Genomic DNA, 18,040 nt, shown 5'->3' on the forward strand with positions numbered 1-18,040 from the left:
ATATATATTGGATTATATATCATGGAACTAATTTTTATTTGATATAAGAATTGGCAATATCTTCCCCTGTTTGCGGCTCAATTTTGAATTTTCCTCATGGTATCTTTTAGACAAACGAGTACTTTTAATGTAGTGAATTTATCAACATTTGTTTTTATGGTTACTGCTTTTATATCCTGTTTAAGAAATCCTTTCTGAGCCTAAGAGCAAAACTCACCCATATTTTAAGAATGTCCAGAATAAACTCTAGTATTGACATACAGCACAGCGCGTGGAAAATTTCCCTCACCCCGGTGTTTATGGATGGGCTGGTCTGAATGGCCTCGCCTGCTGTGACCGCAGCAGAGACCCAAAGCTGTCCTTTGTTAAACCCGCGTGAGGCTCCTCACAGCTCTAGTACTGGCGCTTCCGGTCGCCTGTTCAGCGTCCAGTCAGCCCTTTCCTCACGTCTGACAGGTGCTGAGTGGCTCTGTGATGTGTCAGCAGGCTGGGCTGAACTACTCCAGAATTCCTTTTCCGGCCCGTTTCCTAACTTGGCTCTTGGCATGAGGTTTGGGAGACGGTAGGGGAGCATGAGTCGGACATGACTCAGCCACCGAACAACAAGCAGGAGCATGAGGCAGCAGCTGGACTGTTCTGATACTTGGAGCGTCAGGGCAGGGGCCCAGGTGTGGCTGCGGCTGGCATAGGACGCCCTTTCTCTGCCAGCCTGGTGGGAGGCAGGTGTGCAGCTGAGTCACCGCTCAAGTCATCCTTTTGCTGCTCCAGCTCCTGGGCCAGGAGTGTGTGCAGTTTCCTGACATGGGTGCCAACTTCTGCAGGACACCCAGGGGTCGCGTCCATCCTCGTGGGTTCCAGCTTGGGCTCACTGGTCCCCGCTCCGGCTCCACCTTCCCTTCCCGACTACCTGCTCCGCACACTTGCGGCTGCAGCGTCAGGCAGGGGGGCGGCAGCTTCCAGAGACCCTCCAAGCAGCCCCGCTGCCGCAGAGGTCAGCTCCCTTAATGACGTCTCCCCCGCTGGCCCTGCGCGGGCGCGCAGACCTTCCTGCCTGGGCGCGAGGGGCGGAGGCCCAGCCCCGAGACAAAGCCTCATGGGCGTCATCTCCCTCCTGGTGGCGGGTCTAGGTGTCCGAAGCCCTTCCAGCCGGATCTCAGGGACAGGCCCTGGGGGGTCGGGGGGCTCCCTTGTCCCGCTGGGCGCCGGGTGTCGGGCTGACGACCGCGGCCGGGGCCGCCCCCCGTGACCCCAGGAGGAAGGACGTCTGGCTGCGCAGGCGGGGAGGTAAAGAGCGGGGAGGGCGTCCACCTGGAAAGCGAGCCTTCCCGAGCGTGCGACCGGCGGCTCCCCGCGGCCCCCGCCCTCCCGCAGCAGGACGCTCCGGGCCTCGGCGCCCTAGTCCCCCCCGTCGGGAACGCCCCCCTCCGTCCGTGTCGCCGACCGCCCAGCAAACCCGGGCGCGGGCGGTGGGCGCGGCCGAGTCCTTCACGCCAGACCCGCGCGCGCGCAGGCGCAGCAGCGTCCGCACGCGTCCTCCGCGCGGTTTGGCGCCCGCGGGCCGCCGTACGGCCCGGCGTCTCCATGGTGACCGCGTGCGCCCGCTGCCTCCGTAAGGCCGCGTCTCCATGGCGACCGCGTGCGCCCGCCGCCTGCATTGTTCCGCCGGGCCCTCGGCGCCCCGGGCGGGCGGGTGAGGACGGGCTGTGGGCCGGCGCGGGGACCCATCGGGAGAGGCTGGGGGCGCCGGGTGGTGGGAGGTGGGGCCCGGAGCGCTGCCCGCCCCGCCCGCTCGCGGGCCTGAGACTTTCTCCTGGTTCAGAGGTTTGCGGAGGTTGCAGCCTGCACTCCCCCGAGTCATAGAAAAGGACCCACGGGGAGGCCCAGGGGGCGCGGGCCCCGCACTCCCCGCCCCTGAAATGGAAGGACAGACACTCAGCAGACGCCTGAGCTGGCAGCACCCGCGCTGAGCGAAACGCTGATGGGGCGGACCCAGACCTGCAAATAAGAAAGGGCGAGCTCAGGGCCCCCTCCGCACTCAGGGCGGGAGATGCCCGCTTGTGGATTTAGAACCGTCCTGATTCGGTTTCATCCCTCGAGAAGCCATTCCTCCTTTGCATTCTCCAGGAATTAAAAGTTAAGTCTGGAACTCCGAGGTGCAGAGGGAGGAGCGGAGCAGTTTAATCTGAACCTTCTTGCAGCCCCTGTGTTTTGCCAAAGTCCAGTTTATGATGCTGTGTAGTAGACGCGCAGGTTTTCGTAAGCTAGCAGTCTCTGAAGGCCTGCGAGCCGCCGTAGGCGTGACTGTGCCGTGTACTCATTGTTGCTGTGTCTCCCCTCCCCGTCTCCAGGTGACTCCACACCCAGGAGGATGTGCTGTCGTCCCCAGAGTGCTTCCTCCCGGCCGACTGATGGAGGGGAGCGGTTCCCTCTCGGTTTCCTGCGGGGCTGGTGACCCGGAGAGCAGCGCTGGCCAGGCTGGGAGCAAGCCTGCTTCCGCCTCCAGAGACGTTCACCAGGGGGTCATCTTCTCAGCGATTTTAGACTTGAGTCAAAGTGGTCTTCACCATTTTGAGGAGATCTTTAAAGTCCCCAACCTCAGAGTAAGTGGGGCAGCCTCGGGGCTTGGTACATGCATGCCAGGTAGATGTGAATGAAGGCTTTCCTCACTTGTAGATTACTTTTTAGAGAGAAATTCTAGAATGAGGTGGATTGGAAGAGGGTTAGCCTGGGGTTTCATGTGCTGCTCACTGCAAAATGAGAAATTCCAGCAGGGGACCAGCCAGATGCTAATGTCCTCTCCTCAGAAACGTCTTAAGTGAAAAGCCCATGGTGGGTGGGAACTGTTGCTGAAAACACGCTTGGTCTCTTGGTCAAAACTCAACACCCTGAGAGACTTCCCTGGAGGTCCAGTGGCTGAGCCTTTGCCTTCCAGTGCAGGGGCTGTGGGTTTGATCCCCGGTCGGGAGCTAAGATTCCACATGCCTCTCAGGCAAAAAATCAAAACGAAAAACAGAAGCAGTATTGTAACAAAAACAATAGAGTTAGAAAATGGTCCATTAAAAAAAAATCTAAAAAACCAAAACCGCAATACCCCTTTAAACCGTCAGTAAAAGCTTTCTTACCCCACAGCGCTGCCCATGTCGAGTGCTGGACTCTGTTGCGGGCCCCGTGCCTTCATGGGGTCGGGCCCTCGCCTCCTTGAGATCCAGCAGGTCTGTCTTCCTGCGGCGAGTTCTGCCACACAGTTCCCTCTGCACAGCTTGGTGGAGACTGTCCAGGGTCCGCAGTTCTCTCACTGCCCAATAGTCAGGCAGCTCCTTGAACCTCTCCTTGTCTTCACGGTTTATCAGGAGGGTTAAGTGATCAGCGTATAAAGCAGTGTCCACACAGGACACACACCCACGTGTCACACTGTTAGCCTGCTGATTGACAGTTTTCAGTGCTCTTATGAGATTGGCTGGAAAGCTTCGATTTTTAAGTAAAAATAAAAGACAGTTTTCATTTTCACCAAGAACTTTATTGAACTACATATTCATTTTGTTGCCTTACCTTCTGCCATTTCCCAGGCAACTTCATAATTTCATCTTCCCAAAGCTTGTTAGCTTTTTGAGCAAAGAACTGTTCTGAGTGCCTTTTACAGTCTTCCAGGGAATTGAAATTTTTCCATTAAGAGAATTTTGTAAAGACTGAGACGAATGAACATCCAGAAGTGCAGCGTCTGCTGGATACGGAGGATGAATCAGAACTTCCCAGCCCAGCTGTAACGGTGTTTGCCTGGTCACCAAAGAAGCGTTCAGTCTCGCATTATCCTGAGGGGAGGTTTTTCCTGTTGACTGATTCCGGACAGTCTCCTTGACGTGCTGCTTTCAGTTGGTCTCACTGGGAGCAACTTGTTGGACCTAATCGTGTGGTTTTCCAGAAGCAGCAGAGGACTCCCTGCCCACCCCACCCCATACATCACCTCACCTTTGTATGAAGACCAGCCTTTGGTGTGGTTGGTGGTGGATCATTTCACTCGCCCTGTGATCTATTCTGTTCCACACTTTTGTACAGTATCCATTTTTCCTTGCCTGGTGTTTTAAAAATGGAACATTTTTGTTATGTTTAAGTAGAGAATCACATGTGGAAATAAGGTACAGAAGGTTTTTTTCACTTAACTTACGTGGAACCCAAATATCGAAGCGATGAGCATAGTCAAGCTCGTGCAGATGGTTTTCCGTGCTTGCTGGAACATTTTGAGTGTGTCCAGTATCTCCCGCGTGGTTGGGTGGTGTAGCGTTGATTGTTCTCAATGTCTCAGTTTGATGGCTGTCAACTTCAAGCCGTGGAGCATCATCCAGGGAGAAATCTCCAGCATAAAACTTCACAAACCACTTCTGACACTTTTGACCAGTCACAGCACCTTCTCCATACACGGCACAAGTCTTTTCTTGCGTTTCAATCTCATTCTTACCTTTCTCGAAATAAGAAAGCTTTTGTGTGTGCATGCTCAGTCAATGAGATGCTGAAAATGTTGCTTTTTTTTCTTCCATCTTCAGTATTTAAATGGCTGCACCAAAATTCACCAATTTTGGTAAGTTTTTTTTAACAAAACGTATACGGATATGACAGCTGTCACAATGTAACAGAACTGTTTCCAGTGAAGTTAAAGACCAGAGCTACTAGAACCATCATACGCAAAGAAATGAATGGACATCTTGGCCACCCCATACATGTGGCTGTGTGCTTAGACTTAAGTGGCTGCCTGCTTTCTTAACCCTGGCTGTGTTCCACACCGTTTTTGCTGTCAGGCCGGCACTGGCCTTGCTGTTCCCTTAGTGCTGCCCTCCACGAGTGAAGTCCTGTGTCTTCCTATAAGATACCACTTTCAATGAAGCAGACGCTCTCAGTTCTGAACGAGGAGCCCAGCAGTGTAGAGACTCATGGTGCCTTCATGTGTAAGAGGAGGAAGCCTTCTTTAGCCTGAATGAAGGGACTTTATTTGTGCCTCTCACGATACAGAGGCGTCAGCCTTATCACCGTGGCCATAAATCCCCGAGTGAGGTGACCACTCCAAGCTGTGGCTCTTCAGGGGTTACGGGTGAGCTTTGCAGCCATAGCAACACCCTCCAGAGCCTCCAGTCACACCCGCAGAGACCCTCACAGTCAGGGGACACAGACCCCCTCCCCAGCCTCCCTGTCCTCACGAGGCCTCATGGAGCCCGGCAGGCGGGGTGGGCTCATGTGATGCACTCAGCCCGCCCCGGGGGGCAGAGGCGGGGGCCAGCGTGTGTCTGCAATCTCCTCTTCTGGTGTTGACGAGGACCCGCAGCTTCAGTGCTGAGCCTGGAAGACAGCGCCTAAAGCTGCCTGGGGGCTGGGCCGGGAGGGGCCCAGAGCGGTGGCGTCCACAAGCCGAGTCCTGTCACCACACGGTCCCCCGGCCGCGGGGAGCCATGCTGCCACGTCTGAGCTTACTCGGGGTTGTGTTTTCAGCATGTCTGTGGTTTCTCACCGGCATGTCTCCAGCATCTGCCCTGCGCTTGATGGGACTTGGAAGCTGGCGTTGGCGGCAGAGCTGGGAGCCGAGACCCTGGTGGCAGAGGAGTGCCTGCCGTGTGCCCTGGGCTGTAACAGCGCGGCGGCTCCCCGTTCCCCCCAGGCGTGCGCCCATCACAGGCCAGGCCCAGAGCACAGAGGGGCTCGGGAACCTGCTCCAGGGCACACAGATCACGGGTTTTTCAAAATTGAGATTTGAACCCAGGGAGCCTGGTTTCCGGCCAGTGTCCTTAAGTTCTCCACTCTGCTGCCCCGGTAAATAGAAATATATAGATGCATACATGTGTGGCTCAGGAAGACCCCTGGAGACAGGAATGACAGCCCGCTCCAGTGTCCTTGCCTGGAGAATCCCGTGGACAGAGGGGCCTGGTGGGCTGCAGTTCGCGGGGTCGCAGAGAGTCGGACACGACTCAGCGACTGAGACTTTCCCGTGTGTGAGAAGGCAGATGCGCGCAGCGCGGAGCGGTGGCAGGAGAGAAGGGGTTTCTGTGTCGCCCTCAACCCGGCTGCTCCGGCGGTAAATCGCGCTTGTGCGCGGCTCACGACGGTCAGCGTGCGTGGCTCTCTTCCTCTCCCCTTCTGCGCTGCCCTGTCTGGTTTGTAGCGCTGACCTCAGGGCCCACTGGGTGGTGGTCAAACTTCCTAATGCAACCGTTTCCGGCTAAATTTGTGTGGCCGTTTTCACCACCAGGGACTGAACCTGGGTGCCCTGCATTCAGAGCAGATGCTGAACCGCTGGACCACCAGGGAAGCCCCCAGGCCTTGACTTTCTGCTGCTGGCGTTTCCTGTCTCAACAATTTCAGGGGAAACATTCGGGTTTTCTTTTACCTTGCTCTGTGTGATTACACGGAGAAGGCAATGGCAAGCCACTCCAGTACTCTTGCCTAGAAAATCCCATGGATGGAGGAGCCTGGTAGGCTGCAGTCTGTGGGGTCGCTAAGGGTCGGACACGACTGAGCGACTTCACTTTCACTTTTCGCTTTCCACTTTCACACATTGGAGAAGGAAATGGCAACCCACTCCAGTGTTCTTGCCTGGAGAATCCCAGGGACGGGGGAGCCTGGTGGGCTTCCATCTATGGGGTCACACAGAGTTGGACACGACTGAAGTGACTTAGCAGCAGCAGCAGTGTGATTACAGTCACCAGTGGAAACGTTTTGAGGATATATCATGTTTTAGAATTTAGTCAGCTGATGAAACATTCTTCTTTTCCCCCCGGAAGCAATTGCACCTTCAGCGAAATGCCTTGTGCACAATTCCTAAAGATTTCTTCCAGCTGCTGCCCAACCTCTCGTGGCTGGACCTGCGATTCAACAGGATCACTGCGCTGCCCTCTGGGATTGGCTGTCACAAGTGAGTAGCGTGTTTGTCTGGCCAGGTGAGGAGGTCATCGTCTCCTTAAAGTGCCTGTGTTTGGCTGCCTCGCTCTCCCCCACTCCTCCCGTGAATTTCGACTTTAGGACAGAAGCGTGTAGTGGGGTCTTCAGAGCCGTTGAGAGGTGTGGTGGCTGCAGGTACCAAACGCATATGTGGTGTGTTTGGTTTAGTCGCTAAGCTGTGCCCGACCCTTTGCGACCCCATGGACTATAGCCCGCCAGGCTCCTCTGTCCATGGGATTCTCCAGGCAAGAATGCTGGAGTGGGTGGCCATTCCCTTCTCCAGGAGATCTTCCTGGCCCAGGGATTGAACCCAGGTCTCCTGCATTGCAGGCAGATTCTTTACCGACTGAGCTACGAGGGAAGCCCAAAAGCATGTCCGTGATTATCACTGAGGACACTTAGTGCCTCGGAACACGCCAGCACCACAGCGCCTCTGCTGGATGGTGCACGCGGCTTTCCCACAAGCAGGTACCGTCTCTGACTCCCGTCAGAAATATTAATACTTCCGATGCATGCAGACCAGCGGCTTCGCTCCCGAGGGCCCGTGTGTGACTGCGCTGGCTCCCAGTAGACAATGAGACACTCTTCCCATCTAGGGAACCCGGAAAGCCTGGAGCATGCTCTGCACTGTCCTGCGGAGTTCCTGCCACCCAGATGCCAGGTGTCTCCTAGCTTCCCCCTTCAAAACTGAGGCCAAACTGCCTACCCCTGTGAACCCCCCAGCAGCCACAGGTCAGCCGGTATTCACCCCCCAGAGCCACATGCTTCTCTCAGGTGCCTTGGCCCCAGGCCCAGTCCTTCTATGGCAGGCTCTTGACCTTTAGGAAGCCTCATGATTTGAATTTCAAACCCTCCTGCCGTGTCAGTGTGTCCGTGGCAGAGGGGACATCAACTGCAAGGGCGCTGAGGTAGGCCTGTCCCTGGGACAGAGCAGAGGAGGGGAGACGGCGGGCAGTGCCCGGAAGGGGGGTCCTGAGCTCGCAGGACGATTGCTAGTTTGAATTTCATCACAGAAGAGACAGGAAGTCACAGAGGTTTGCAGGGAGGGGTCAGGCCTGTCCGGAGGCCCTGCAGCTGTCCACGCAGGAGAGCCGATGCATTCAGGTCGGATGGAGGGCGTGGGAGGGAGAGAGGGGTCCGAGGGTGACCCCCTTCCTACAGGAGTCATCGCAGCCCCCGTGAAACGCAGAGAAGGGGCTGTAGAAGGCCCTTCGGTCGCCTGGATGGTTGCACACTGGTTTTGAAAGTATTTCACAGAAGTGAGTGTTCCATTGTGTGTAACAGGGAGAGAAAGGCCCCCACGAATCGCCCGGGCCTGCTGCAGCTCCGCAGGAAGCAGCTCCTTTCTGTTGGCAGCGGGCGTTTGGGCGCCCAGGGTGGGGCACCCAGGCCATCTCCCTGAGCTCCTGGGTCTGCCGGGGGTCATGCCCCTGGGCCTGGAGCGGTGTGACAAGCGGCTCTGCCCACTCCGCTTTCTCACGGTTCCCCGCCAGCGTGGCCAGTGGCCTCAGCATCCCCGAGTGTGTGTCAGGGGGTTTTCGGAGGCTCCGCTCATCACAGGGCCTGTGGCTGCTGTGCTGAGACCAGTCTCGTGCTCTTGGCCCATCACTGACTCAGCAGTGGCTCTCGGGTCTGGAGGGTGAGCGCTCTCCAGAGGGTGAAATAAACCAGCGCTGCTTCTCGTGAGCCCTGTTCTTCCTTCTGAAACAAATAAACGGCCTCAAACTTGAGAATTCTTTGACTTTGCCACTGAAAGCTGCTGCTGAATGTTGTCTAAGATATAATTTTGCCTATGGTTTATAACCCGTTATGTCATTAAAATTAGATCAGCATGCTAAAGAGCCAAAAACATGTTCGTTAGAAATTTTAAGTAATTATGGGCTTATTAAAAGCCTTAAACTTTCCTAAAAGCCTAATCAAAACAGCACCTAACATTCTCCCTGTCCGTGTCATGGCTGTGTGAGCCGCTAGCAGGGAGAGATTGAAAGTGTCCTGCAACGTATTTGATGGGGCGATCGTGCCCAAGCAGGTGTTTGGCAGCGTCTGGAGATCCTGAGGTTGTCACGCTTGGGGAGGGGGCGTCTAGTGGGGTGAGACCAGGATGCCACTAAACACCCTCTGAGCAGGGGACGGGCCCTCACAAAGAGCTGCCTGGTCCCGGCGGCCGCAGAGCTGAGGCTGAGCCCAACCAGCTGCCAGGCAGCAAGGTTGCTGGCTGTCGGAGCAGAGCATGGGGGGAACGTCTGCATGCCTGCCTGGATGCCACCGCCGCAGAGAGAGGACAGCTGAAGGAATGTGATGCTCATTCAACTTCCTGCTTGCTAAATTATATATTTTTTGTCTTGTTTTGAAGGCATTTGAAAACTTTGCTTTTAGAAAGAAATCCCATCAGAATGTTACCTGTGGAGCTGGGTAAGTGTTAACAAGCAACGAAATGAAAGCTGGGTTTAAATGCGGGCTTCTGCAGCCCCCAGAACGCGCAGTGGACACACAGGCCCGCCCCCACATGGGGGACACAGCCGGCGCCCTCTGCTCCATCCCTCTGGGCGCCGAGACGGCGGGGCTCACGGGGGCTGCCACTGTCACGCAGACATCCTGCATGTGTGCACACGTGTGAGCACCGCGGACGCAGGGCCCTGTGGTGCTCAGGGAGGGCAGCGGCAGGGCTCTGTGGGCCCAGGCGCCCTCCCCATCCAGCCGCCCTTCCCTCGGCCCCTTCACTGTCTCCCGGAGCTGCTCAAACTCACGTCCATTGAGTCGGTGATGCCATCCAACCATCTCATCCTCTGTCGTCCCCTTCTCCTCCTGCCTTCAGTCTTTCCCAGCATCAGGGTCTTTTCCAATCAGTCAGCTCTTCTCATCAGGTGGACAAATTATTGGAGCCTCAGCTTCAACATCATTCCTTCCAATGAACACCCAGGACTGATCTCCTTTAGGATGGACTGGTTGGATCTCCTTGCAGTCCAAGGGACTCTCAAGAGTCTTCTCCAGCACCACAGTTTGAAAGCATCAGTTCTTTGGTTCTCAGCCTTCTTTATGGTCCAACTCTCACATCCAGATATGACTACTGGAAAAACCAGACCCTGTGGCTGGTTCCTTCACGTAATGCCTTGTTTCCAAGGTTATTTTCTCGGTCGTCAGGAATTGCACCGAGACGTCCCGGTGTGAATCCCTTTGAGCGTCTCGAGAGTGTAGATTCGTGTCTGTCGTCGCCTCGGAGCCTTTGTGGCTGTGGTCTCCGTGCGTGACTCTTCTGCTCCTTTCTGCATCTTTGCTCTCCTTACACACGTTTGCACACCTGCCGTCGTTCCACAGTCTCTGGAGGCCCTGCTCTGGTTTTAGCCCTTTCTCCTCTGTGACCTTCAGATGGAGACTTCCCGCTCCTTCCTCTTCAAGTTCACTTACTGCTTCCCCGTCTCACGCCTGCTGCTGAGCCACTCCGGTAGATTTTCATCTCAGTCTTCGTAATTTTCAACTCCAGAACTTCCACTTGCTTCTTTTGTGTAGTTTCTACTTTTTACTGACGTTTGTTGAGTCATTTCACTGCGTTTTCCTTTAATCATTTAGACACGGGTTGTTGCTGTGGTGGTTTTTATTTTCATTTCTTTGGACGCGTTTAAAATGACGGTTTGAGGTTTCTGTGTGCTAAATCCTGCGCCTGGGCCAACGGGAGACAGTCTCTGCCAACTTGTGTTTCCTGAGTGTACATCCCGTTCTCCTCCTGCTCCTCCTTTTCTGTATGACCTGTAGTTTCTGATGTAGTTGTTGAAAACAGGTCTTTGAGAAAGCATATGACAGATCTTTGTATTTTAGTTTTCACCTGAGGGCCACGGTTGCCGCTTCCGTTTCCGTATTTAATTTTATCACCACCATGGTCTTCCATCACCACCATGGTCTTCATCCACAGAACCCCTCTCCCCTGCAGAGATTTTTTTTTTTTTTGAAGCAGATCTCAGACATCTGTTATGAGCTTTCACCCCAGAGCCTTGGCCAGCTTTCTTTCCCTCGTGTTGGGGGCCGGGCTGCCCTGACCAGCCGGTTCCCGCTGGGCAGTGGTGCTGATGGCTCTGCTCTCCCGCAGGGAGTGTGACCACGCTGAAGGCCCTGAGCCTGCGGCACTGCCCCCTGGAGTTCCCGCCGCCGCTAGTGGTGCAGAAGGGGCTGGTGGCCATCCTGACCTTCCTGCAGATCTGTGCAGCCGAGCACGTGGCCCCCCACGATGGCTCCCCTCAAGGTGGGTGGCGCGATTGTTAGGACGTACCAGTGCCAGTGCTCTGTAACACTGGGGCTCCAGAGAGTCACGTGGGGTAAAGGCACCTGGCACATCCCCTGCCAGACTCGCACAGACCTCTGTGCTCCCTCAGAGCCGCGTGTCTTCCTGGTTCCGTGTGCATGGGTTTGCATCCTCAGTGCCTGTCACTGAGCTTGTCAAGGGTAGGTTTGGGTAAAAAGCCCACTGGGGTGGTTCAGACGAAGCCGTCCTCACCTGCGAGCCCCCACGAGGTGACCACCCCAGGAGTCACTTGAAAATACACCAGATGGCCAGACACAATAGGTTTCCATTGTCACGCGTTAGCTGTTTCCGTGCCACGTGGGGTGATCGTCAGCGTTCGTTTCTGCCTCCATTTCGCTGGACTCTAAGAGCTGTCTCTGCTGGCACCTCATCCTGTGTTCGGAACGTGCCGGGTCCTGTTTGTCTCCAACGCTGAGTCAATTGTCCACAAGCAAATTGGACACGTACACTCATTTCTTGTCACTTCTTAAGACTTTTTAAAACATCTTTGCCCATTTTGAAAACTGTTTTTCTTTAAAAAAAAACAGCGACCCCCAGCACGTAGTGGTCGGGACCAGGCCGTCCTGGGCTCACACGAGCCACGCGCGATGCAGCCACAGTGCGCCCGGCTCGTGCACCCTTGGGTTCCCATGGGAGTAGACCCGGGCCAGGGTTCCGAAGGGCAGGTGCCATCATGCTAACCTGTGAGTCCTGGTGTTCACCCGCCCATATTCCAGTCTCCCCAGAACACGGAGAGCGGCCTCCGCTTCAAGAAACAAAGTTGTGACCCCTGACACTGAATGTATTGTTTAGAATTTAACGTTTTATTGTGCAGTTAAAGCTCATTATCTTTCAGTCCCATTGTATTTTTATTTGTATTTTTACAAAGAGGGCTGTATTGGTCCTAACATAATACATACATGATTGACTGGGGAAAAGGGTAGAAAATGGTAAATCAATTAGGCTGAAAGCTGAAGATGAATTCGCTTTGTACCAGAAGGTAACTTGGACGGACAAAGCTGTCTCAGTGTGTTGAAGAATGCCAGGGGCCGTTGGGTCTTGGGGGTGTGCCTCAGGCTGAGGCAGGGCTTGGTGGGTGAGCCCCCACGCCTAGTCCACAGCAGGCCCAGGCCCCCTGTCTGTCAGTCAGCACATCGGGTCCTGCCCCGCCAGAGGCCATGTGAGGCCAGATGACCCCTGTCTGCAGGATGCTATGGCCCTAACGCCTGATGAGGGGTCTGGTGCACCTCGGGATGAATATGTTTGGGGCCAGTTTTTTCACTTGATTCTTCTAGAGATCAAAGTGTCTAAAGTCAACAAAAGTGCTGCAATAATAAATGGCAGGTGTGTGGGCTGAGCATCAATTAGAAGCAGATATTAGAAGGTCTAGATGGTGAAGATTATCTTCATTTGTATGGACTTATGTGGAGTGTGAGGGCCTGGGGCACAGGGAGCCCCCCAGCCTTCTCTGTGCAGGGACCACTGCAGGGAGAGGGCTCCAGGCTGTGTGCGTCTCGGGTGTGGAGGTGCAATCTACTAAAACGGCCTTTTGTTCGCTATCCATTTTCCCAGTTAAAAAGATGACCGTAAGGGATCTGCCACAGCCCCTGTTGGACTCATCCGAAGAGTGCATGCCTAACAAAGAAACCATTCGTTCTCAGGAGCCACAGGGAAGCGTGGTAACAGAAAAGGCAGACTTTTTCCCACCTGTTGAAACACTGGACCTGCACGGGCCCGGGAGGTCCACCGAGCCCCCGGAGGACTGGCCGAGCGAGGAGGAGATCCGGCGGTTCTGGAAGCTGCGGCAGGAGATCGTGGAGAATGAGCGGGCGGGGGCACCGGGGAACCAGCTCCTGCCAGTGGAGCTGCCCCCCAATCTCAGGGCCGCACTGAGCACCAAGGAGAAGCCGCTCCCCCGCCCCAGGCCCCTCTACAGGTGAAGGCGGCAGGCGAGGCTGGATGCGGGCCCCACAGGTTGTCACGGTGTTCTGCGAGGCCCTGTTACGATGTCAGGGGGATGTGTGTCCACGTCGCCCTCCCGAGACTGGCAGGTGCCAGCCCTGGTTTAGGGTTCAAGTTACCCAGACGGTGAGGGGGCCAGGGGAACGGGCTCAGAGCAAGAGGTTACATGAGAGAAAAGCTCAGACGCTGTGTGTGTGTGCGTGGGGTGTGTGTGGGGTGTGTGTGTGTGCATGTGGTATGTGTGTGTGTGGTGTGTGTGTGTGTGCATGGTGTGTGTGTGTGTGCGTGGTGTGTGTGTGTGTGTGTGCATGGTGTGTGTGTGTGTGCATGGTGTGTGTGTGTGTGCATGGTGTGTGTGTGTGTGCGTGGTGTGTGTGTGTGTGTGCATGGTGTGTGTGTGTGTGCGTGGTGTGTGTGTGTGTGTGTGCATGTGGTGTGTGTGTGTGTGTGGTGTGTGTGTGTGTGCATGATGTGTGTGTGTGTGTGTGCATGTGGTGTGTGTGTGTGTGGTGTGTGTGTGTGTGTGTGCATGTGGTGTGTGTGTGTGTGTGGTGTGTGTGTGTGCATGATGTGTGTGTGTGTGTGCATGTGGTGTGTGTGTGTGTGTGGTGTGTGTGTGTGTGTGTGCATGGTGTGTGTGTGTGTGCATGTGGTATGTGTGTGTGTGGTGTGTGTGTGTGTGCATGGTGTGTGTGTGTGTGTGTGGTGTGTGTGTGTGTGTGCATGGTGTGTGTGTGTGTGCATGTGGTATGTGTGTGTGTGGTGTGTGTGTGTGTGCATGGTGTGTGTGTGTGCGTGGTGTGTGTGTGTGTGTGCATGGTGTGTGTGTGTGTGCATGGTGTGTGTGTGTGCGTGGTGTGTGTGTGTGTGTGTGCATGGTGTGTGTGTGTGTGCATGTGGTGTGTGTGTGTGTGTGTGCATGGTGTGTGTGTGTGGTGTGTGTGTGTGTGTGTGCATGGTGTGTGTGTGTGTGCATGTGGTGTGTGTGTGTGTGTGTGCATGGTGTGTGTGTGTGTGCATGTGGTGTGTGTGTGTGTGTGCATGATGTGTGTGGTGTGTGTGTGCATGGTGTGCACATGTGTCTGGATGTTTGTGTGTACAGAGAGAACGTGCCCCAGTGACACTGGTGAACACAGCTCATACGTGGGCACGGACGGTGACGTCATCCAGGACACAGGACGTCCGTGTCACTCGCCTGCGGCCCTGTGGACCGTGTGGGCACCTGCCCCGCAAGTCTGTGGTGAAAGTCTGTGGCAAAAGTCTGTGGCGAGGCTGTGAGTACGGGCCCATCTGAGCTGACAAGGCTGGTCGCTTTGGGGAAACAGAAGAGCTTAGATCCATAGGAAAAGGGTGCATGTGTTCACTGCACCGTTTCTTCATCCGTTCTGTCGGTTTGAGACTTTCTCAGAGGAAAGCATCGTTGGAGGGTCGTCGCCGTGGGGAGGTCACTACTTGGCCGTGGCCCTGGGCTCACAGCACAGGGCTCCCCAGCAGAGGCCCCGATGACCTAGTTCATCTAGGTCCATACCCACCTTTTCCCACAGTAGCACAGTCCCACCTGGTCCCAGGTGTCGTCCAGTCACGACCTGGCCTGGGGAGGGGGTGGAGGCCCTGCCCACTGACAGTGACCGTTGGGGCTTCCGCAGGGAGCCGCCCACAGCCCCGCGCTCACCCCTAGGGCCCATCTTGGGCTGCGTGACGCGCTCGGCTGACGACCTTGTGTCGTCACAGGATGAAGATGACCTCTTTCCAGGGCATGCTGCCCGAGCTGGACTCCACCCAGCAGGCCCTGGTCCGCGCCAGGCAGCTGGGGGAGAGCAGGGACCTGGCCCTCCAGGAGCTGCGGGAGAGGCAGACTCAGGAGCAGAGCAGGAGGTGAGGTTGAGGGGGGCGAGCCTGGGGTCAGGGGGGTGCCTCGGGTGAGGGGTCCCCCCGGGTCAGGTGAGGGTCACTGGGGTCAGGGGTGGGGGCACCCGGGATCGGGGTCAGGGGAGCGCCAGGGGTCTTGGCTTCGCTGGAAGCCGCCGTGCTGTTCTGCAGCTGGGCACAGCCCCTCGTCCACCGCCCTCCCCCGGCTCCTCCCCGAGTCCGTCCTCTCCCGTTTGTCATCTGCTCACAGGCCTTTTTTTAAGGGAAGTTGCTTACAGTAGCGCGCTGTCCGTGGGCTCATCCTGCCCCTACCCCGGGGCCTGGGCTGACTCGGTCGGCCTCGTGGGGGGTCAGCTTGGTCCCGACCTCACTGTCCGCCCTCTGCCCTCCAGCCCCACCAACTGCCCGTCTCCACTGCACCCTGGGCCCCCAGAGACCACCTAGCACAGTCAGACTGCCTCCAGATGCCCGGGTGCCCCCACCCTCTGGTTGGGTTTGCCCAGTGGGGCGTCTGGCAGGAGGTCACAGGGTTGGGGGATGGAGGGCAGGGTCTGTCCGCCCCCCTCCCTGGGGCTGCGGTGGGCACAGCCTCCCCTCCTAGCAGGCCCGCTCTGCCCCCGCGGTCCCGCGCCCGCCTTGCAAATTGAATAAACCTCCTGGAATCAGCCTGCCTGAATGTCTTCTCTCAGGACCCTCGGGCACAGAGGGTTCGCAGAGCAAATGTTCCGATGGGCCCGCGTGCTGGTCCCGGCCCGGACGTGCTTTTCCAGTTGGGTTCTGTCACCTTCAGGGAAAGGCCGGTGCTGCCAGGCGCTCAGACCCGGGCAGGGAACATGGAGTCCCCGCCCCGGGGCCCCACACCCCGTGACTGTGCTGCTGAGCAAGGCAGTGTGGCCTGGGCTCCCCTGGGCTGCCCTCCTGTCCCCCAGGTGTCCATGCACCCACGTGCCGCGTGGAGCCCACGCCCCCACTGTGCCCCCCAAGGTGCCCCCGCCCCCTCCCCATCCAAGCAGGTCTGCAGGGGTGGCTGCCCACCACCTCTCCTGAGTACCTCTGCCTCCGTTGCTCACTGCCCCACCCTCCAGCTCAGCTGGGTGCTGGGCTGGGGACCTAAGAGGCAGGGCAGACGAGGGTCCAGCTCCGTGGGGCCCAGGGAGACGCCTGCCCTCTCCGAGCAGCTCTGGAGTCAGAGGGTGGGTGGCAGCTCCCTCCTGATTCTCTGCCATGGGCCTGAGACCAGCGGGTGCCCCCGGGCCCAGCGTGGGGCCTTGCCAGTGGCCCGGCCTCCACATGGTCCCGGCTGTCTGTGCTCCTGCAGCTCCCCAGGACCTCGGTCTGTGCCTCTTAAGGAGCGGGTCCCTTGCCGCCCGTTTCCTGAGAGGCGGCAGAGAGTTGACAGAGGAGCCTGCAGGCAGAGCCACAGCTGCCTGTGGGCAGCGGCTGGGGGCTGGGGCTGGGCAGCCCTGCAGGTGAGGAGGGCTCTGTGCAGGTGCAAAGGGGGCGCCTGGCCCTCCCGGGAGGCGGGGGCAGGGGGCGAGGACAGCCAGCCTCTCAGTGGGCCTGGGAACGAGCAGGCCGGTGAGGGGTCCCAGGACGGCTCAGCCCCCAGAGGAGGGTGCGGGGCAGTGACACCCACTCTGGGAGGACCCAGGCCTGAGCTTCAGGAGGAGTGAGGGGTGACTGAGGTGCAGGAAAGGGGTCTGAGCGCCCACAGGGAGCTCCTGGCAGGCGGGGCTGGAGGTGGGGCCCCAGGGGGCGAAGTGCTCTGCTTGGAGCACCAAAGCCCGTGCCTCCCTCGGGCTGGAGCCCAGGACAGAGGCCTTGAAGGGCAGGAGCCAGGAGCCCAGGAGGACCCCGCACTGTGACCCTGAGGACGGAGGGGGTCTGGTGCCTCCGGGTGGAGGCTGGGCCGCAGGAAGGAGTTGGGGAGTCTGGAGGGCTCTGCCTGGAGAGGAAACAAGAGCCAGGACTGGGGGCCGGAAGGGTTCGCCAGAGGAGTCAGGACTCGGTTCAAATAGGCTCGCGGCCGCCTGGGCTGGAGACAGAGATGGAGCCCAGAGCGTGAAGCCGCAGGCCACGGCCTGGGCAGAGCTGCGCTCTATTCAGTCGGGGACCTTCCGGGCACAGTGCCCGGCACCACAGAGGCAGCGAGCCCCAGGCATCATCCGGGGTTTGTGGTACAGCCGCTTATATGCTGCCAACAGCCCGGCCGTGGGCGCCGGGCGGCAGAGACGGGGCTCAGGCTCCTGCTGAGGCTCAGGCATCCCCCTCCGGCTGCGTGCAGACCCGAGAATGCCTGAGGCCTTGACTTTGGAGCTCGCAGCCCCAGCTGGGCCCACCTGGAAAGGGTCCTGGTGCCTCAGCGGACAGGGGCTGGCCAGGGCCGGACTGGTCCCTGTCGGGAGGTCCAGACAGACTCAGAGGCGCCAAGCGCTGCCCAGGAGGCCTAGGTGTCCAGCTGGCGTCTGCCCTCTGAGGGGGGGCCCGGAGTGATGGGCTTTTGTGTGAAGCTCTAGAAGTGACCGTAGAAACACATGTGAGCTGAGAGCTGTTTTACCCACAGCGCTCACGTTCTGCTGTCCCCCCGACCCCCCCAGAGACAAGCGAGCGCTGCAGGAGTGGAGGGAGCGCGCCCAGGTGATGAGGAGAAGGCCGGCGGAGCCCGGGCGCCTGCCAGCCCCGCCCCCTCGGAGGAGCCCGGTACGTGGGGGGCGGGGAGGGGGCGCCCGCGGAGGGGAGGACTTGCAAAGCCCATCAGTCAGCTCGCTGTCCTGTCCCTCTGCCAGCGGTGACCTCACGCAGAAAACAGAGACCACCAGCTTGTCCACCCTGTCCTGGCCTCCGCCGGCCGCCCCCCTGCAGCCCCGCTGCCTGGCCTCCCAGGAGCCCCCTGTGGGTGCTCAGACCGCTTCCCTGAGCTCACACCTCACCTGCCTGCAGCTCAGGCCTGGGTCCTCCCGGAGCGGGCGTCACTGCCCTGCACCATCCTCTGGGCTCCCAAAGCGACTGTCTTGGCGT

General features: G+C 57.9%; 1 protein-coding gene across 1 annotated transcript in view; it reads left to right on the top strand.

Moving 5' to 3' along the window:
• Positions 1-1,567: 1,567 nt before the first annotated feature.
• The window catches only part of LRRC27 (leucine rich repeat containing 27), a 30,723-nt gene continuing 14,250 nt past the window's right edge, over positions 1,568-18,040 (top strand). The window contains exons 1-8 of the mRNA XM_055424379.2: positions 1,568-1,690; positions 2,349-2,600; positions 6,762-6,892; positions 9,272-9,330; positions 11,000-11,152; positions 12,764-13,127; positions 14,885-15,028; positions 17,620-17,722. Coding sequence (XP_055280354.2) covers positions 2,409-2,600; positions 6,762-6,892; positions 9,272-9,330; positions 11,000-11,152; positions 12,764-13,127; positions 14,885-15,028; positions 17,620-17,722 — 1,146 coding nt within the window. The 5' untranslated portion in view covers positions 1,568-1,690; positions 2,349-2,408. The remainder of the gene's footprint in view (positions 1,691-2,348; positions 2,601-6,761; positions 6,893-9,271; positions 9,331-10,999; positions 11,153-12,763; positions 13,128-14,884; positions 15,029-17,619; positions 17,723-18,040) is intronic.

The sequence above is a fragment of the Moschus berezovskii genome, chromosome 12 (genome assembly GCF_049115385.1).
Source record: "Moschus berezovskii isolate FMDL1 chromosome 12, NW_MosBer_1.0, whole genome shotgun sequence".
In the NCBI taxonomy this organism is placed as follows: domain Eukaryota; kingdom Metazoa; phylum Chordata; class Mammalia; order Artiodactyla; family Moschidae; genus Moschus; species Moschus berezovskii.